We start from the raw sequence: 19,974 nt of genomic DNA on the forward strand, positions 1-19,974 counted from the left end.
GCGTTTGACACGGTCTCCCACAGCATCCTCGCAGCTAAACTGGGGAAGTGTGGTCTGGATGATCGGGTAGTGAGGTGGATTGTGAACTGGCTGAAGGAAAGAAGCCAGAGAGTAGTGGTCAATGGGACAGAGTCCAGTTGGAGGTCTGTGTCTAGCGGAGTCCCGCAAGGGTCGGTACTGGGACCAGTTCTATTCAATATATTCATTAATGACTTGGATGAGGGAATAGAGTGCACTGTCAGCAAGTTCGTTGATGACACAAAACTGGGAGGAGTGGCTGACACACCGGAAGGCTGTGCAGCCATTCAGAGAGACCTGGACAGGCTGGAGAGTTGGGCAGGGAGTAATTTAATGAAATATAATAAGGACAACTGTAGAATCCTGCATCTGGGCAAGAACAACCCCATATACCAGTACAAGTTGGGGGCAGACCTGTTGGAAAGCAGTGTAGGGAAAAGGGACCTGGGGGTCCTAGTGGTCAACAGGATGACCATGAGCCAGCAGTGTGCCCTTGTGGCCAAGAAGGCCAATGGCATCCTGGGGTGTATTAGAAGGGGTGTGGTTAGCAGGTCAAGAGAGGTTCTCCTCCCCCTCTACTCTGCCCTGGTGAGGCCGCATCTGGAGTATTGTGTCCACTTCTGGGCCCCTCAGTTCAAGAAGGACAGGGAACTGCTAGAGCGAGTCCAGCGCAGAGCCACGAAGATGATTAAGGGAGTGGAACATCTCCCTTATGAGGAGAGGCTGAAGGAGCTGGGTCTCTTTAGCTTAGAGAAGAGGAGACTGAGGGGTGACCTCATTAATGTTTATAAATATGTAAAGGGCAAGTGTCATGAGGATGGAGCCAGGCTCTTCTCAGTGACATCCCTTGACAGGACAAGGGGCAATGGGTGCAAGCTGGAACACAGGAGGTTCCGCATAAATATGAGGAAAAACTTCTTTACGGTGAGGGTGACTGAACACTGGAACAGGCTGCCCAGAGAGGTTGTGGAGTCTCCTTCTCTGGAGACATTCAAAACCCGCCTGGACACGTTCCTGTGTGATATGATCTAGGGAATCCTGCTCTGGCAGGGGGATTGGACTAGATGATCTTTCGAGGTCCCTTCCAATCCCTAACATTCTGTGATTCGGTGATTCTGTGAAAACTACAATAAAATACCGTGCTGTTTTATATAGAAGTTGATGGTGGGCCACAGGGTTTGCTCTGATTATAGAAAATGCATTTTTACTCAAAAATCACTTCTATTACCCAATAGAAACATGTGTGTTGAATATTGGATTAAAAGTCACTTTGGTAGTGGATTTTCAGAGTGATTCTGTGGCAGCAGAGCTGAGTGCTTCCTAGGCCTTAACTGGAGTTTCGGGACTGAAAAGAAAATTGTCATCCTGACGATGGAGACGGACTGCAGTTCCCCTTCTGCCAAAGCAGTTGTCAAGGGACCACGCTATAAATGAATTGATTTGAGTTTAGCACAGGGAGAAGAAAGATTATTTCAGATTTCCACATTATTTCAGTGAAAAATTTACAAGGCAACCTCCCGAGAAAGGTATAGGTGAACATAGGGGGACGTCTGGAAAGAGCACGCAGACATGGAGTTTGTACCTCTGAAGCAGGATTTGCTTCCATGGGAAATATTCGCATGACTATAACCTGCTTGTGTGGCAGTTATTCCAGTATAAGTCTATGTATATACTGTGAAGAGCTATTAAGAATGTAGTTATTCTGTGCACAAACAAGTCAAAATGTTTTTGCAACATTTTGCACTAATCAATTCGATTAAAAAAAAAAAAGTGAAAGTACTCCCGTACCATTCACACAAGCATGTTTATTATATAAATATTTTATAAATTACAAGATTTTAATTACAAATGTAAACATTTCTAGGAAAATAATGTTTTGTATTCTTATTAATGTTTACAAGTAATATAAGGCACATAGTGCAAAAATACACTTCTGATGCAGAGATCACAAAATAGTTACCTACCTGTGTTATCTAAAAAGTAGCTGCTTACAGTTCTGTGGTACAGTATTGTTTTTAATTAATACATATCACTAATTCATGGCTAACTCTTTGTGGGTAAAAATATGATATAGCTGCCATTTGATCTACCAATTTTACTGGCATGCAAAACAGATATTTGGTTTACAGAATGCATATTGTGAGAAAAAATATTTAGAGCTATGTGTTATATAATGTATGTTATTATGCATGTAGAAAATTTTATTCTGAATACCTGAGAGTTGGCCCTGAAACGCATTATCTTTATATGCGTGTATTTCTACAGTTCTGGACTGTGAAGTAATACAAAACAAAAATCAAAGAGCTAGGTCATTTTTTAAACCTTATAACTCTTTCCTACACTTACTTTTCTCGAAGAAATCATTTTAACTACCGGATGTCAGAACTGTATTTACAATTATTGAAAAATTAAACTGAGACAAAGATGGACACCAAACATATTGTGGGGCTTGATGCTGCCTCTGCCCAGAGTTTTCACCAAGGTTACTGAAAATTATGCTGAATTAAGTGTATATGGAAAGTGTTTAAGTAAATACATATTCATAAAATCACATACAAGATGCTACAGTAAACAGAATACACTGCGTTTACAGTATACTTGGATGAGAGGCGGGGATTTAAAATCAGATTTCCAAGCAATTTGTTTCCTTATTTTCTTTTCCTGTAACCACAACAAAACTAAGCCTAGATGTTTACCACATGCTATAGAGACTACAGAGGTTAAACCACACTTCTCAGGATTACTGCTAGTATTTGAGCACCACAAATAATATAATGAAAGAAATAGTGAAAAAATGCTTTTACTGACAGAGAAACACACAGATCTATAGAAACTATCTCAAGTATGTTGGTTATATACTTTTCTTCTGTAAATTATTGACAGATAATTCCTAAAAAGTTTCACAAAATTTGAAGTATTTAAAAATATTACCTGTCTTGTCTATATATAGGAATAACTCTTTCCTTTCTATATTTTAGTGCAGTTGATCTGAAAACCAGTAGAGTATAAACTTTACTGAATACTGCATAAAGAATTGCACTGATTAGTTGCAGGTAAAGTTATGGTACAATTATGGTACAATTTAGGGTGTTACCCATAGTAGTAACCTCAGTGCAATTTACTTGATAATATACTGTACATTAAATGAATGCCTCTCCATTAAAACCTCAAGGTTTATGATTGTGGTTTATGCACTTGCTAGCCCACAAACAGATAATACATCTCTGAACAAACACTGAAGAAAACAGGAATTCTTAGTAGTGAGCATTACAGTAAAGAGCATTACAGAGATGAAAGAATTAAAGAGATATATATATACACACACAGCACCTACAATTTGCACCTAAATGGCAGATGTCCCTGCTTTGATGTTCTTACCACATCAGAGTTCTCACTGTATTTGAAGTTGGAGACCAATAATTGTGTTAGGAATACATTTGCCACAAAATCCTCCACATCTTCCATATATTTTAGTACCATCCTGGGAATTAGACGAAGAGAACAGTCAATCAAGAAAAGTGATTGGAATCACAGGTGTACAAAAAGCTCCTTGAGGTTTGCACACAATAGACCTTTTGACAAATCATAGCTACAAATACTAAATCAAGAGAGAGCGTCAAATCAGCAAAATGGGCACAGATATCCTTTATCAGTATTGCTGTGCACCTTCTTTCCCAGGTTACCATCCAATGCTGTCTTAAACTGTGCAGCATGCTTACTGTTCTTGTTCAACTGGTCTTTTGCCTTCCCACATGAATCAAGTTGGAGGCAAGCAATCTGTAAGCATCCTCTGGAGTAGGGCATCTTTAATAAAATGGGGTTTTGGGGTGTTCGGTTTATTTTTGTTTGTCAAGGTATTATTAGGTACCTTCAAAACTTTTAATAAACCTGATTAATATAACAATAGGCTCTTAAAATCAGTAAGAGAAGGGTAGGCAGGCAGTGTTGATCTGGATTAGATTCTGGGCTAAACAAAAACTAAACATAGTTTTTGCATTACATCTGGAAGAAGACTTAGATGGGTCAGAGACGTTGAGCACTATTTTTGATGCACAACTAGCTTTCACTAGAGAGTCATCGCTTGCACCTCTGGAGGCATAATATTCCAAGCCATAAGAGCAGGTAAAGGAAAACAACATCGACTTACGTGGGATTTGTGTATGTCAGCAGTTGCATAGTTGCCCTGAGCAATCCACCTAACTGTACTGGATAATCTCAGACCTGTACCAGCCAAATTAATGCTGAACTGTCCCAAAAAAAAAAAAAAAAAAAAAAAAAAAAAAAAGGCACAAGGTAAAATACAGAGCTGATAAACAGAATTCAAAACACTAGAACACTTTACATTGGCATATCTGCACATATCACTTTGGATATATCTATACATTAGGTACTTAAAGGTGTGTACTTAACCTGGGTTAGTTACATTGCATTATAGCCTTTTTTTGGACACTCAGGACACAGACAATCAAACAAGTTATTCTGCAGTAAGTAGCATCAGCTGATCTGTAGCATCTGTCTGCAGAGTCTGAATACAGAAATAACATCAGACAATTCAAATTATTTCAGCCTCCTTGCTACATATTAAATTTTAATTTACAAAAAGTACAGACTTGCAACATGTGAGGATGAGGCTGGCTTTCTTGAAAGACTTTTTTTCTTAAAGTGCCTGAACTTTTTGGAAATAACAGGGTGAGGACCTACTGCTGTCTGGGAATTACAGACTAACCACTTCTTAGCCATCTCATTCTCAAATTTTTTGCAAGCACACTGTTCAAGCATCATCATCTTATCATCTTCCATTTCTTTTTCAGTATACCAAATAATGTAACTAAACATGAACATAAGTGGAGGTTAAAATAACCTTTCCAAAGGCTGGAACGCTTTCCAAAATTAACAGGCCCAAAGTAACTCCATTCACAGTGATATAATTTTGCAAAAATAAGTGAGAAGTGCTATGTTCAATTATAATGACTGCGTTAGAGCTGTCTGTTATGTCATGCAGCATACTCAAGGCCAGGAACAGATTTCAAGAACTGAGAGTGCAGGAACTGAGGTCTTTTTACTGCATTAACAGTGTTAGTTTCAGTGCAGCCCTTAAAAATGGAAATGCGTCACTGTAAAACCACGTAAGCAGAACAACTTCCTAACAGAAGTTACAGATGGCAAATAGATGTGTATTGTACCAAGCCCAAAGAGTCTGCAGGTTGAAGATATCCAATACTGTAATGAACTCCAACTCCTTTCTTGTCAGGGGGTACATCTGCCTAAGTCAGGTACTTCATTTGTACATAAATTGTCTATAAATTGTCTCTAGCTACCCTTGTATTCATCCACCCATGTAGCCTTTCGTAAGGATAGATGGACAACAAGGATTCACCTCAATGCAAGTCTGAGCTAGTCAATCTTAACTCCCTTTATAATCAGTGAAAAGAAATATGCACTTCCAGAGAATGGTTGACCTCATTCTACGGTGTCTAATAGGGTAAGATTGGCTGAACTATTTTTTAGGGAATCTCATTTCTGCCAATGGACTCCAAAGGCAGCCTACGTCAACTAGCTCAGACTAGGCCTATGCCTGCATTCGCAAGAAGGACACTGCAGTATGAGCAGGTCTGTAGAGTGAAAATATTGGGCCAGAGAGCCCAATGCCTGTATACAGTACACAGACTGGGGTTTTACTTTGAACTAACTCTCATCTAGTCCCATAGACTGAATCCTCATTAGCAGCTGGAGTGCGTTAAGGCCCTTCTGGAGCAGATTGATTCAGTTTTATCCAGAAGGCATCCTGTTCATGTCTTCCAAGACTGCTCTGTGATGTGAACCAACAAACAGTAAACTGGGACAATATGGAGATTCACTTAAAAAGCACCATCCAGTTCAAATAAACAATAACATAGACACACCAACGGACGTATAAATTTTAAATTACACTGCTAAACAGGATTGATTTCCTCTGGTAGTCTCCAAAGATATGAAAAGTCAGGAGAGAAACAGAGAAAAGATAAAAATTCTGCAGGATTATCAGAAACAAAATTCACTGGAGGACAAGATTGAGAAGGGATTAGAGGAAACAAAGGATCCATTACATCCAGAGGAAGGGAGAGCAATACATGAAATACATAAAAAGCTGATTAGACATGCATGGAGCCTAGAGTGAAAGTATGGAGAAAACAATTTGAGGGAGAAAGAGGAAAAAAAACAATGGTGGAACAGGAGAGAAAGGAGTAAGAATAAAACTATTTATTAATCTAATAGACTAGACAGAATTGGAGATTGTTTTAGAACCTTACATTTCTAAACCAGTCACACAGATTTTTTTTTCCCTCTTGCATGCACATTTCAGGTGGATAACAAATCATAAATACCTGTGGACATTTGGCAGCACTGTAGCAATCTCCAGCTGTAGCAAATGGAACTGCTCTCCCAAGTATAGTCTGAGCAAAAAGAAAATCTGTGGCTAGAAAACAGAAAAATACTCAACACTGAAACTGCTGCATTAGAAGGTCAGGTGAAAATAGTATGAAAATGCATTAACATGGGAGTTTTTTGGTTTGCTTTAGGTGGGGGGTTTTGTTTGGTTGGGGTTTTTTTGGTGCGTGTTTTGGTTTAGTTTTCTACAAATTATGTTTTAAATATTCCATTTTGGTTAATGCAACATCAAACCCACCTATAAGCCCAACTTCCTTTCTGAGATAAGAGGGGGTTAGGAGGAGTGTGGATGTGCACTTGGATGCAGCTCCAAGAGAGCTGGTGGTGGGCCACCTTGCCCTGTTCAGGCAGAGGCTTGAAAGTGCTGCAAGACTCCCTGTCCACTTAGTATGTCTATCAAGGTCTGAGATGAGACTAACTACAGCATAGGAAGACTTTCTCTAGAAAAATATGCCAGGGACTAAAAGAAAATTGAATAATGGGAACAAGACCTTAGAAACTGAAGCCAGTTCGCATGTAAAATACGAATCTGCAAGATTCATGCCACTTGAGACAAACTAACAAGGGGTAGTGGCGGTTTCTCCATTTTTTTTCTTTGAAATTCTCATTGAATTCCTAAAGGAAATAAGAATTTTATTTGTCCAAAAATGGCATAATTGGATTTATAATTAGGTCAAATGATAATTTTGTAATCACGACCAGTACAATTTCAATAGAATGCTCACATTGGCTAAAACTGCCAAAATGCTTACTTTTAATTTGCATGGAGGCTACATCAAATCTTATTTTGCTAAAAACCGTGAAGCCAGCTGCAAGGTAATCATTTCGACAGGCACAGTCTTGCCTTCTGCTTCCATTGAAAGGACATTCATATGGATTCTGCAACCTAGAGAATAGCAAAGATTTAGTTTTCCTTTTGGCATTTTTCCATAACACAGCATCGTAGTGAAAAATAATTGCATTGCACTATGCTGCATAAAAAATATTAAACAACAGTTACTGAACAAGAAGGTCAGCTATTAATCTTGGCTCAACTGAAACACTAATTTCTACACCATTTCTACTAAAGTCAAGATAGAAAATTTTTATAATCATTTGGTGCAATTAACAAAATTTCAGCCTGGAAGTATTCGCATTTCTGCATTTCTGTGTTCATATACCTGGATATTCAAAACAGAAAATCAAGGAAAAAAATTTCTACTCATCTGTTCTCACAAAACTAAGTATTATTTCATTATTTTATTTTGGAAGAAATAAATGCACTTCATAAAGTTACAAAACCACTTTTGTACCTGAATCCATATACTTCAGAAAAGTTGTCTGCTTCACCTTTTACCAACGTCAAATATTCTTTGGGATTCTCTAAGTGCATGCCTGAGCAATAAATCTGCAAGAGAAAATACAACCCTTTAGCAAAATCTTTATTAAAAAAGTATTATTTCATAAAAATATGTGCTCATAAAAACTCATATATATTAAAAGAGTACCTTTATCATTCTTCCCTTAATGTTAAGTAGGTATTCACCATCTTTTCTAATCCCTTTCTTCATCTGGATATCTTTGCAGGTGGTAAAAATTTCACCTTCAAAATGAATTATTAAATCATTTTAATATTTCATGAATAGAGTTTAGTTTTAGGACTTGCTTTTGCATAGTTATACTTCTAATCAATTTATAGCTTTTATATAAATAACCTGGGAAAACATTAAGTTCAGCTGAAAATTGCAGCTGTCACTTACATCCTTCCTTACGGCAGATCTTTCTGGCATCAGGTTTTAAACGTGGCAGGCACAAGTCACTGGATAAGCCATTTTCAGTCATACATTCTACGGTTCTCTCTGTTACCCCCACTCCGCAAGACACTGAGCACTAGACATGGATAGACATCAAGAGGCAGTTTAGAAGGTAGTAAATAATTAACATAATTATGTCAGCAAATTAGTTTTGGCATTCGTTTGTGTTTGAGGCAGCTATCAAAAAACAGCTTGCACATCTGTACTCACCTTGGTCCACTTTCCCACTCTCCAGGTAGCTGCTTGTGAACATCCTTTGATATTACATTTATAAACGTATGGGGATGGCTCTACTGGGCATTCTCGGTACGCTACAGTTCGAAGGCCATGGGTGTGCTGATTTTGAACAGAATGGATTCCAACACAGTATATGATCCTCTGCCGGTAACCAAACCCACAGCTGGCTGAGCACTGAAATAAAATCCCCAAGCACAGGCATTATTTCTGTGAAACTGAACCTTTCTGCAGCATTGCAATTACAGATATGTCAGCTCTGATCCTCGCTTTGGCAAAAGCCTGTAATCAGATGCGTGCGACCTCGAGGCTGGTTCATCAGTGTGCAGATGTGAAGGTCTACAATAGTTACACATGCAAGGAGATGGAAAGTCCCATCCTGCCCTTGTTTCAGAGCTCACAGAGGTTCCAGAGCAGTTCCCTCTCAGCTGCAGTACACACACATACACGCATACATAGGTAGTGCAGGTGTTCAAGGGAAACAAGGCACTGATCCATCACTGAAATCAAGGAAAAGATTTTTTTTACTTCAGTGAGTTCAGCTTGCAAGAGTGTTTCCCTGGCAAGCAGCAAAGCAATCCTCTGGTAGGGCCAGCTGTCCTCTAGCTGGTGTTTGTAGGTCCCAGGGTGCTGCCAGAAGACTGATAACAGTCACTACAATAAATCATGGCCAATTGGAAAATTCAATGTGGAGAAATTTTAGGCACCCCTATTCAGATAAAAAAAAACATTTTTTGCATTCCACACATAATGTACATTTTACAGCAATGCATTACTCTTAAATGTGAAGTTATATAAAAGATGTGTGAGCAATATAATTAGTTTACCTGGGACAGTTCTCCTGTAAGCACAACATATTTAGAGGGAGCCATCTTACAGTTTTTGGTTGATGGAGGCTTTGTGACAGGATCACAGAAACTTTCATCCACTTGGAGCTGGTTTTCATCCACACACTTAACTTTCCGGTGTATTTCCTTTCTTCTGTATGATGTCGAGCACTGAGTGTGAGACAAGAAGCCATAGTTTTTGTGCTTAAACTAGCCATATACAGAACAAAGTTATTTGCTGATTGCCACACACCAATAAAACCCAGACAGCAACAACTTTTATGACATCTGTTATCAGTGTCAGACTGAATTAGTCACTGAATCAAAATCCTTTACTCTGTTTTCAAAGTTCAGGTACCTCAAATCAGCTAAAAAGCCAATAGTGTATAATGACAGACATCCAAACTGTTGTGTGAGACTGATGAGCAAATGAAAGTGTCAGGGCAAGATGACAGGTTGACTGAAAAAGGATTTTAGCGATATATGAAAAAAATAAGTTGGTCTTGAAAACAAAACAGAAAGAATCCCTGGAAATATGTACCTGATATTACACTGATAAAACAAAAGAAAACAAAACCGCATGTTAATGAAGCTAGCGGCAGCTTTGGGCAGCAGTATCTGTTGAACCTGTGCCTTTGCCCTCCATGTCTTCAGGCCTGTGGCACACCCCTGTGGTAGGCTGGTGGGATGGAAGGTCATCGCAGTTCTGCCAGGACAGGATAAGACACTTGCTGCTACCAGAAACCAGAGAAGTGAAGGTACAGGCTAAGTGATACATGTCAACAGCATGTCCCCAGCTACAGGTGCTTAAACCAACCTGTTTGAACTTGGTGTGATAAAGAAGGAAGGCCCAAATACACAAACTCTAGTCTCAGCAGAGGCAATAATCAATATCACCACTTATTACAGTCAGACCTGACTTAACTTCATACTAATTTGGACCCAACAGCGGTCAGTCAGAAGCCTCATCAAGGTCTGATACACAGATCAAGCCTATTGTTCAAATTTTATTATTATTGACTCAAAGAGGCATCTTGAAGTGCAAAAAATGGATGCTGTATGGTAAAACAGCTCTGCTAGAGGAAACCTCTAACTTTATTAAGTCAGGTCTTGAAAACCTCAAAAGGATGGAGACTGCACAAATTCCCTGGGCAGCCCATTCAACGGCTTGAATTGTTCTAATGGAGAAAAAGTTTTTCATAATATCCAGTTTGAACCTCTCTGGCTTCACCTTACTCCCGTTGCCTTTTGCCTTCACACCATGCGACACTGTGGAGAGCCTGGCTCCATGCTCTTTGTTAACATCCTTGCTGTGGACTTGTATCAGGGGATGGAGTGTGGTTACAGTTGGCTGGTGTGATTACAGAAACACCTGATCTTTTAATGGCACAGAGCAGCTCAGAATATTAGGCACGTAAGGAATAACCCAGTCATGAGGTAATGGGAACAGGCACAAGAATCCTTTTCATTATGCTTTATACTGTAGTCTTGTAGACATTCTTCTCTTTAGTATGAAAAATGTATATGTGGTAGGAGAATGCTGGCTGCTGCTATCAGCCTGCCTCCCACCTGCAAGCTGGAGAAATGCTAGATCTGGAAAGTTTTCTGCTGTGCTGTGACTGGTGAGTTGAGGAAATGACACACGAGCACTCAGAGCTCAGACAGCTGGGCAAAATATTGCGAGTTCGGTGGAGGACATACTGCACTGGGACTGGAATACAGATGGATAAACACTTGAACTACTAATACTAGATGTACAGGGCTATATATACATCTGGTGAGAGAAGGGAACTGAACACAGGAATTTCAAGCAAATAGCAATACCCATGTGGGAGAAGTTACGAACTAGTTGGAAGATGTAGTAAAATGCAACGCATTTGTAGTGGAGAGCTCCAAATACCCAGCTGGAATAAACAAATGTTTGACGGGAAAGGAAAAGTCACCCTCATTCTCTCAAAGCGTATGTTTGTGCTAAAAGGACATTCTGAGCCACTTCCACTAATCCTGATTTTAACAGCTTCATATAAAAAGAAAACACTTGGAAGAAACATATATGGTCAGCTTTCCCTCAATATAGCTTAACAGAGAAATATATATGCTCAAACTGCATGAATATAATGCAGGTTTTGCAGAGCACCAACAAAGGTTTTATATATTAACAGTAGTCACTTCTACAGTATTGTGTCCCTGAGACTTTTGAGTCTTCATAGTCAAAGTTTCAGGGGGTTTGCCCTAGGAAATTTAACAGTGCAGATTATTAAGATGCCACAACTGCACAAACTGGGTTTTTGTTTAATGTTACAGTAAGAGACAGGCTCTTCCACACACCATATCAGGTATTATTGTGGGGATCTGTTCCTTGTCCCCCTTTTTTTTTTTCGGCATTGTCTCAGAAACCGTCCTATCCCACTTGCTCAGACGCCATCTTCTGGGGTACAGGACTACCTGACCTTGACGACATTTTCTGAGGCAAGAAGTTAGTTGCCAACTAGGGGTGAATGACGTCTCCGCCCTCCAGCCCTCCACCCCCTCCGGAGAGACCCATCCGGGACATCGGGCGACAGCCTGGCAATGGGCCAATCCTACGGCGTGGGAACCAGACCCGTCCCGCCCTCGGGCCTGTGAGTGGTGCGAACTGTGACTGGCGGCTCCACGTCACATGACTCTGCAAAAATTCTCTATAAAGGAGGCCGTTTTGCCCCACCACGTGCGCACCCACCCCCGACTGCCGAGAATCAACAAAGGACCCACGGGACGCCGTGGGATCCAGGGTGGTGACTATCCTTTCTCTCTCAACTGATCTCTTTTCCTCTCTTCCTTTTACTTACTTCTCTCTCTCTCTCTCTCTCTCTCCCTTCCTTGCTCACTAAGTTGCCTCATTGTTTGGACTTAATAAAGTCAAAGTTAAGTTTATTGATATCGTGCCTCGGTTGTGCTTTGTCCGAACTCGAACTCAAGGATCACGAATCTATTTTATTTCTGGTCAGGATTTTGGGGGTGCTTTACCTGCAGGCAGGTAAAGCATACCGGGTGATTTATACCGGGTGATTAACCAGGCGGGTCCCACGTGGACTGACTGCATTGAACCAGGCGGGTCCCACGTGGACTGACTGCATTGGGGTTACTAATCAGGCGGGTCCTTCTCAGGACTGACTGCATTTAATTTCTAGATTTACTTTTACCAATAAGGCGGGTCCCTCTCGGGACTGACTGCATTTAATTTCTAGATTTACTAATAAGGCAGATCTTAATCTGGAACCTGACAATTATATATAATTTTTGGTTTTCTCTCTCCCTCTCTCTTTAGGTGTTTGTATGCTTGCATCCATGGATACAAAAATTATTAAATTTTTAGCATGGAGAAAATAGTCATCACATATTTAAAAATGACAGCTCTCTCCTGAAGGTATCTTTAGATTTTCTTAAATATGAAAATGCATATTTGGTAAGAGAACGTTGAGTTTTATTTTGCTTCTTATCTTTTCTGGTAAGTCTTCCATACAGATCTTCTTGAAAAAACTGTTGTCCAAAGGTTTTACCTCCGAGGTTTTTATTTCCAGCTGACAATTCATTTGTATTTCTATTCTTAAAAAGTGATTTTTAAAATGATATTTCATAATGAGATTTTATTAAACATTTTATGCACTATGTAAAGAACTTTGTATTCAAATTACACAGTTCTATCAATAGGGACCTGCTCAGAGCTCCACCAGAGCTTTTGTCTACAACAGTAGACAAACAAATCCCGTATAAGAGAGTAAACAAAGCCTTTGACTTTTTTTGTCACTCTTTTCAGTTTTGCAAGCTTGACCTTCAAAATATCCAGCATGGTCACTTGTGATTCTGCAACATAACAGCTATTAGAAATGTATCCAAACACACACACAAAAAAAAGAGAACACTTATGACATCACTCAGTTACTTTATACAAGTGAAAAGCCTTACTTACATTTTCCCATTCACCCGCCAACCACTGGTACTGCACGCAGGCAGGCAGCCAGCAATGCCTCTTGCTCGCGGGCCGGGTATCACGATTACACATTGCTTCACTCACTTGACTCAGGCCCTTTAGCTGACAGTAGATGTCCCTTTGCTGAATCCCCACTCCACAGGATACAGAACACTAAAATTGATCAAAATTAGTTATGTCAGTTGCCATTACTACAAGTTCTTAGGATATTATTTAAAATATACCTCACAGCCCCTACCATACTAGTATTTCATTGTATCTGAAGAAATTTATGTTGAAAATGTAAAACTACAATTAAAATCAAAATTTGTAAGAAATATGGAAAATAAATGCATACGAGTTACCTAGACTGATTTTTCTGCTTATTTTAATTCACAGTAAGAACAATCACTGCAGGCATACGCAAAGCAGAAGTTTACATTTTTGCAAGATCAAACAGTTTAAGTTCTGAGTTTACATCATTCCTTTATTAGAGACTGACAGTCTTGTCTGTTGTTTTAAAATGCAAACATTAACATGAAAGAAAAAAAATCTCAGTATTTCAGGTTAGAAAAATCTTGCAAATGGTGCGGTATTTTGAGGATACTTCTCTCTTGCAGGTAGTACTAAGGATTTTGAATCCTGAGGAGCTTAAAAAGGTTCAAATCCTTCCTGCCACATGCCTCTTTTCCACCTTCCTGGCCGAAGCCATTTCACTACAACACTAAGGCTTGCTGAGATAGACAGCCCCCTTTTACCCCAGTCAGAAGCACAATTAGGTCTCAAAGCCTACCTAAAGACTCGAGCCTAATCATAAAGTAGATATTGCTCTATCAAGTGTGGCTAAATTGCAGAGAGTGGTAACGTGTCTTTATCAATGTAGGGAATTACATTTAGAAAGAGTGAGTGAAATGCAGAATATTGCCATGTGCTCAGTTACACACAAATTAACAACAAGGTGAGAGAGAGATCTTGTGCAAGACCAAACCAGGGAAAATGCTAGTATTTGTGCCCATAAGCCCTTTTTCTTGTCCTTCATCCCCAAACCTGGCTTCACTTCAATATTCAGACTATCATAGCAGTTACAGTGATACTGCTGAATTTATTACTGAAGGTAAGAAGTAAACTTTAAAATTTTACTGTTATTTTGAATTTACAAAGGAAAGTCCTAAGTACCTATCCAGTGCAAGGTTCAGATTATGAAATACTTCCAGTTTTCACAGATATTTACTTTTAATTACTCTTAAAAGAAAGAGAATGTAATGAACTACATGCTAATTTGTAGATTTCATTGCAATGTGCATATAAAAAAACTTCCCGGCAATTATCTCCATTGAAGCAGTGCGTCATGAATATGATCTTGTCTTGTACATTCATAGAGAACATAATTATGGCAGATTTTACATACCTCTTTCCATCTGCTGGCCTTCCAAGCAGGACATCTTCCAGCTCTACATAGTTTGTACGTCCGTGGTTTTTTCAAATGTCTGCAGCTTCCTTCCTCTATTTTAGCTTGGAAGCTATTAAAACAATGCACATCACGAAACTTCAAACCTTTTCCACAGGAAACAGAACACTGAAAAGAGAAATGTATTTCATTACTTTACTACAAGTCTCATGGTAATAAGAAAACCAGAAGAAGCTGTGGCCTCACCCAAAATGGACTCTATGATTATAGGAATAAGTTTCTGTATTACGACACAACATCTGCTGTACGTGTCTGAAACTTCTGTGTAAGCTCTCTCATACTGAGCATTACTGATCAGATGCCAGACATCTCTCATGTCTTGTTCATCCATTGATGTCGTCATTGACAAATACCTGAGCTCAGCCATCCATATCCATGCAGGATATTATGATATCACAAGAACATGCTCTAGTAGCCTTCTGTTTCCAGTACGTATATTGCTATTTTCACGTAAGCATGATACTTATCATAACCATTAAAGAAAGGAAAATGCAAAATCGTGGGTATGCATGTTTCCAGCTATTAGGCTACGAAGTTGTGTTTGCTCTGGCATCTTGCTTCCATGAACTTTGGGTATCTTACTGTACGTGACAAAGAGGCAAGAGAAAAGGTATAAAATAGATACTATAGGTTATGATGCAGACACTGGAGGCATGGCCTTGCCCCGCTGCCCTGGTATTCGGCTTCGTCCAGAAAGTTGCTATGATAGACTTGACTGGCTCTAGGACCTCCTTCCCTCCCTCCAATGTAAAACCAATGGGGCTGCAGGTACATTTTGTGAAACCCACCCTGGCAGTACGCAGTAGCCATGATTAGAACGTGTCTGACAGATCGGCCTCTTCTGGAGAAAGGGCCATTCCTCTGCTGTATTCCTGGACTGCCATGAGACTTTAGTGAGGTCTGAATTTAATTATTCAAACCAAGGCTGTCCTATTCACTTGCAGAGCAGAGCTGCAGGTCTTAGGGAACTTTCAGTCAAACAAGGAACATCTCAAGCACTTCCAAGCTAGGTCGCTACTCAGCTGACACATCTTGGATCATGAGCATTCTGCATGTAAGTGCTTAAGTATTATTATTTTAATCTTGTCATTAATCTTCCTATTTTATGTCATCCTATCAAAAAGGATGATCAACGGAGTTAATTCCTTTTCTGTCTGGAAAAAGAACATGCTTAATTTGTTCTAGGATTTCCTCTGCACTTTATTTTACACCTGGACAAACATTTCCTACATAATCAGGTAGGGAATTAATACTCAAAGCAAAATTTAATTTCTTAGTAGATGTGAAAAGAAGGATTTAAATATGAACTTCCTTCCAAAGCACCTAAGATATTTCTCTTCCTTCTATCTTACATTGTCATCTACGTCACTAGCATTATGCACGAACTTAATCAAGCACTTTTAAAAACATATATTTTCTGTTTTCAGGAAGTGAAGTTCAGATCATCCAACTTTCAGCACAAAACCTTTGTACTTGTACTTTGTACAAGTACAAAACCTTGTACTTGAAACTGTTCTCAGGAAAATATTTGCCTGAGAACAACAGCTGGAGAAAAGTTTTTAAAATATAGAACAAGAAACTATAATAACTTAACTTGCTAGGAAATAAACATTTTTCACAATAACAATAAATATGCTTCATTAAACAGAATCTCTGCTGACTCACTTGTCCTCAAATACTACAGGGATTTCTATGTGTCCTTAAACCATTATATGTGTCATCTTAAAGGTTTAGTTGAAACTGCCAATGCGTTTAAAATTACATCTTTGCAGAATAAAGCAATAAATTTATCACACAATACCATGAATAGCATGTTTTTCTTTAGCAGCTATAGTCACAATTTGCCTTTAATATGTCTGCTATACAATTTTTGTAAATAACAAGGTTTCTAAATTAAATCATTTTGCTCTCAGCAAAATCTTTAAATTTATAATTTTAAAATACTGTTCATGTAGCATTACAATTTATCTTTCATTAATTTAGAAACTACTTTAAGATAGGAAACTACCTCCTAGAACAGAAATTACTCGAAACTGAATTCTGTCTTTCCTTTTATCTATGAATAATGTAGGTCAGAAAACTTGAAACTCCACAAACCATATAATTACAAAAGGCTTTCAGAAAACTCAGCTCTTAATTCAGACGATTTAAGTATCAAAGCAGGCAAGATAACACGTATGCATGAAAACTAAAATACTGATATGATCTTGATAATTGATTTTACACTCCCTTAAAGCTTCCCCCCTGCCATATTCCCCATTTCAATCACAAAATGCAGACACAAAGGACCCCTAAACCGTGAAGATTCTTCCTTTTCATTCTTCAGTAGTATAAGTGCAGTACAGAGTTCCTTAACCTCCTCCTACGATGTATTAGGAAAACACCTAATGCCCCTCCTTCCTCAATGGCTGTCACCTGTGAAGTGTAAATCGGGCTCCAGAGGGCTGTGGGACAGAGCCCTTCCACTCCTCTGGGGATGGAGTTCTGGCTGAGAACCACAACCACAGAAGTTCTCCTAAGGAGTCTCCGCTTTAGCAGGTGAGGCTACCCCAGCACAGAATAATCTCGCTCTTTAATTTCTCATTGCCCTTAACATTAAGTATCAAGACAACACTTTTTAGTATATAGACAGATATTTGTTTATACAGCCTGTGCAGACACCTTTTACTCAACAAAAATGAGATTTATTGTATAAGGCTAATGGCTGCTAATAGCAATAGAATATGCAAAGAACTCTTACCCTATATCTCAGTCTTCTAAAGATCTTCTGATAATATCTCTACCCACTAGATACAACATTACATGTTTACTTCTACACAGGTTATAACTGGGTCTGGTTTTTTTGTTGTTTTTTTTTTCCTTCATTAGTCCAAACTCAACTGAGTTACATCTTTTTATATTTAAATGGCCTAATTTAATCTTTATAATTTGTGTTATTCTTTCTTCTAAAGAAAGAAATTGAAGATGTGTGTTAAGTTAGCCTATTATAATGGTAAGATATTTTTAGTATTTACAGAGCAATGTCTGTATAAAGAGATTGCAGTTGTTTCATAAAGATGTTCTACTGAATTTTGTAATTAGAGTACAATTATACAGGAATTTGTTTTCAATCAAATTAGATGGAAGGCTGAAGAGGGAGTTCAGAAAGGAAAACAGCAGTTTGGATGTTAATAATAATAAAGGCTTTAAGAACAGTTATTTCAAATACTACTTAAACTTTCTTTCACCCAAATACCGTTTAGCTTTATGTTTAGCTTAATGTTAAATGCAGAAGCACAAATGAGATACTTAAAATCTGTAGGTAGAAATTATTTTCAATTATTTCAAAAATATTTTTTAATTTTAAAAATTAATTTAATTACTAAAAATGTAAGTTTCCAGTAATGTAACTTTAGACAAGTCATCTGATTTTTTTTTCTAGCTGTAAGAGTCAGTAAGTTACAGAATGTTGCCAACTCGTACCAAGAAAATATCCACGTTTAAATCACTGTTTCCAGAGATTTTTTTCACTCCATGTTAATTTAATGTTATCTTTAACAATTTAAAAAGACATGTTCAACAGGTTGGGATTATGTTGAAAAATCTTAAATGCATTAAATCCTTACAAAGTGTAAGTTTTCCAGAAATAGAGAGACAACATTTCTGTATATAGATTTGCTGTCCACTTCTTTCACATTTTCACCAAGTTACAGATTCAATCCTGTGTTTTCATGTATCCAAACCTCCCGTTGAATAGATCTGACACTGAAAAAGAAAATTCGTTGTGCAAGAGGTAATTCACTAGTGTCCTAATATTATGGGTTTCAACTTCGGAGCTTTTAAAGTTGTTTAGGTTTTTTTTTTGTTGGTGGTGGTTGTTTGGTGTTTTTTTTTCTTAAGTCACAAAAGAACATTGAAGTTTAGTTCATTAGGTTAAATGTGTGTTTGCTGTTTCACTGCAGGAATGAAAGATCCTGATACTTGTAAAAGCTAAAAAAAAAAAGCCCAGACATTAAGCAGCTGTAAACCTCTGCTTGAATATGATTTCACAAACTTAAAAACAAGTAAACCACCAAACTAAGAAGTGCCTCCGAGCAGCTTTGCTAGAATCAGGTGCTTGGGGTACTGTGTCTCCTGGAATTTTGTGGAGCAGCTCCTGCCTGCTTCAGTGCGGTTCTGCAGGGCCAGATCCTTACATCTGCTGCAGTGACTGTCTCCCACCACCAACGTGAGGAACAGAAACCTAAATATCTCTGAGGATCAGACCCTTTACAATTTCAATGGGACCTTGATAAAATTTAGGCAACTAATTCCAGGATTGTTATTCTTAAACTCTTACATACATATCAGCTACAGAAGCACCCAGGCTGCCCTGAGTCACAGTCAAAGACCTTAAAAAGTTCCTTTGGTGCTGAACAGTCTAATTCTACAAACTTGTACAATCCTTTTAACAGACTGACCAGCTCAGCGCTTTACACACCCATGAAGACTACCAGCATCCTGAAAACAGGTTTTCCTCTGTTTCCAGTAGCAAGTTAAAAAAAGAAAGCAATTGCTCTAAGAGTACACTGAGCGTGCAGCAGGTGAATGAGGCATGTTACAAAACACAGTGATAGATGATATTTAGTGCAACCAAAGGAAGAGAAGTGCTCCTAATTTTTTTTTTTCTTTAACACATGAAAAAGCTAATGTGCTCACTCTGGTTGTAGATGATCCAGGATCATCAATAGAAAGTTCAAGAGGGTATATTACTCTGTAGGTACAGTATTCTTCTGGAATTGGACATATTCTGGCTTCATTCCTTAGATAATAAATAAAAATAGTTCTAAAAGGAACTGTTTCCTCCCAGAATGCCTTGGCATCAGATGCAGGCAGGCTCTGCTGTGTTCTTTACTGGATAGTGACCCACCTTCAGCAAGAGAAATGTCCAATGCTCCTGTCCAATACAGCTTCTAATTGGAGACTCTTGACAAGTAGATAAGGGTTGCCTGTCCTCCAGCACAGAGAACGAACACCAAAGAAAGGAAACCAGGTCTCTCAAATGCTGAATCAAAAGCTTTAATCAATATAAAGTGGTGATGCCTCTTCCAACTTTTCTGTATGGGCAGAGCATAGCTCCTGCTCAGCTCTTTGAATGAAAAACATAGGTTCCATGGGAGTCCCACTTGGGGATCTTCTAAGTGGCTAAAGGCATCTAAATACAGCTTATAGGGAGGCATCTTGCATTGAGCTCCATCCCCACCATCAGTGTTTTCCTTAGAGAGCTGCATATTGCAC

At 38.7% G+C, this 19,974-nt stretch overlaps 1 protein-coding gene across 1 annotated transcript in view; it reads right to left on the bottom strand.

The window, feature by feature from the left end:
• Positions 1–3,409: 3,409 nt before the first annotated feature.
• The window catches only part of ADAMTS20 (ADAM metallopeptidase with thrombospondin type 1 motif 20), a 104,648-nt gene continuing 88,083 nt past the window's right edge, over positions 3,410–19,974 (bottom strand). Inside the window, 11 exon segments of the mRNA XM_068400735.1 lie at positions 3,410–3,499; positions 4,166–4,271; positions 6,385–6,475; positions 7,200–7,333; positions 7,740–7,834; positions 7,935–8,029; positions 8,187–8,316; positions 8,451–8,651; positions 9,302–9,472; positions 13,251–13,424; positions 14,659–14,826. Of these exon segments, the coding sequence (XP_068256836.1) occupies positions 3,410–3,499; positions 4,166–4,271; positions 6,385–6,475; positions 7,200–7,333; positions 7,740–7,834; positions 7,935–8,029; positions 8,187–8,316; positions 8,451–8,651; positions 9,302–9,472; positions 13,251–13,424; positions 14,659–14,826 (1,455 nt within the window).

This window comes from Nyctibius grandis, chromosome 5 (assembly GCF_013368605.1).
Source record: "Nyctibius grandis isolate bNycGra1 chromosome 5, bNycGra1.pri, whole genome shotgun sequence".
Classification (NCBI taxonomy): domain Eukaryota; kingdom Metazoa; phylum Chordata; class Aves; order Nyctibiiformes; family Nyctibiidae; genus Nyctibius; species Nyctibius grandis.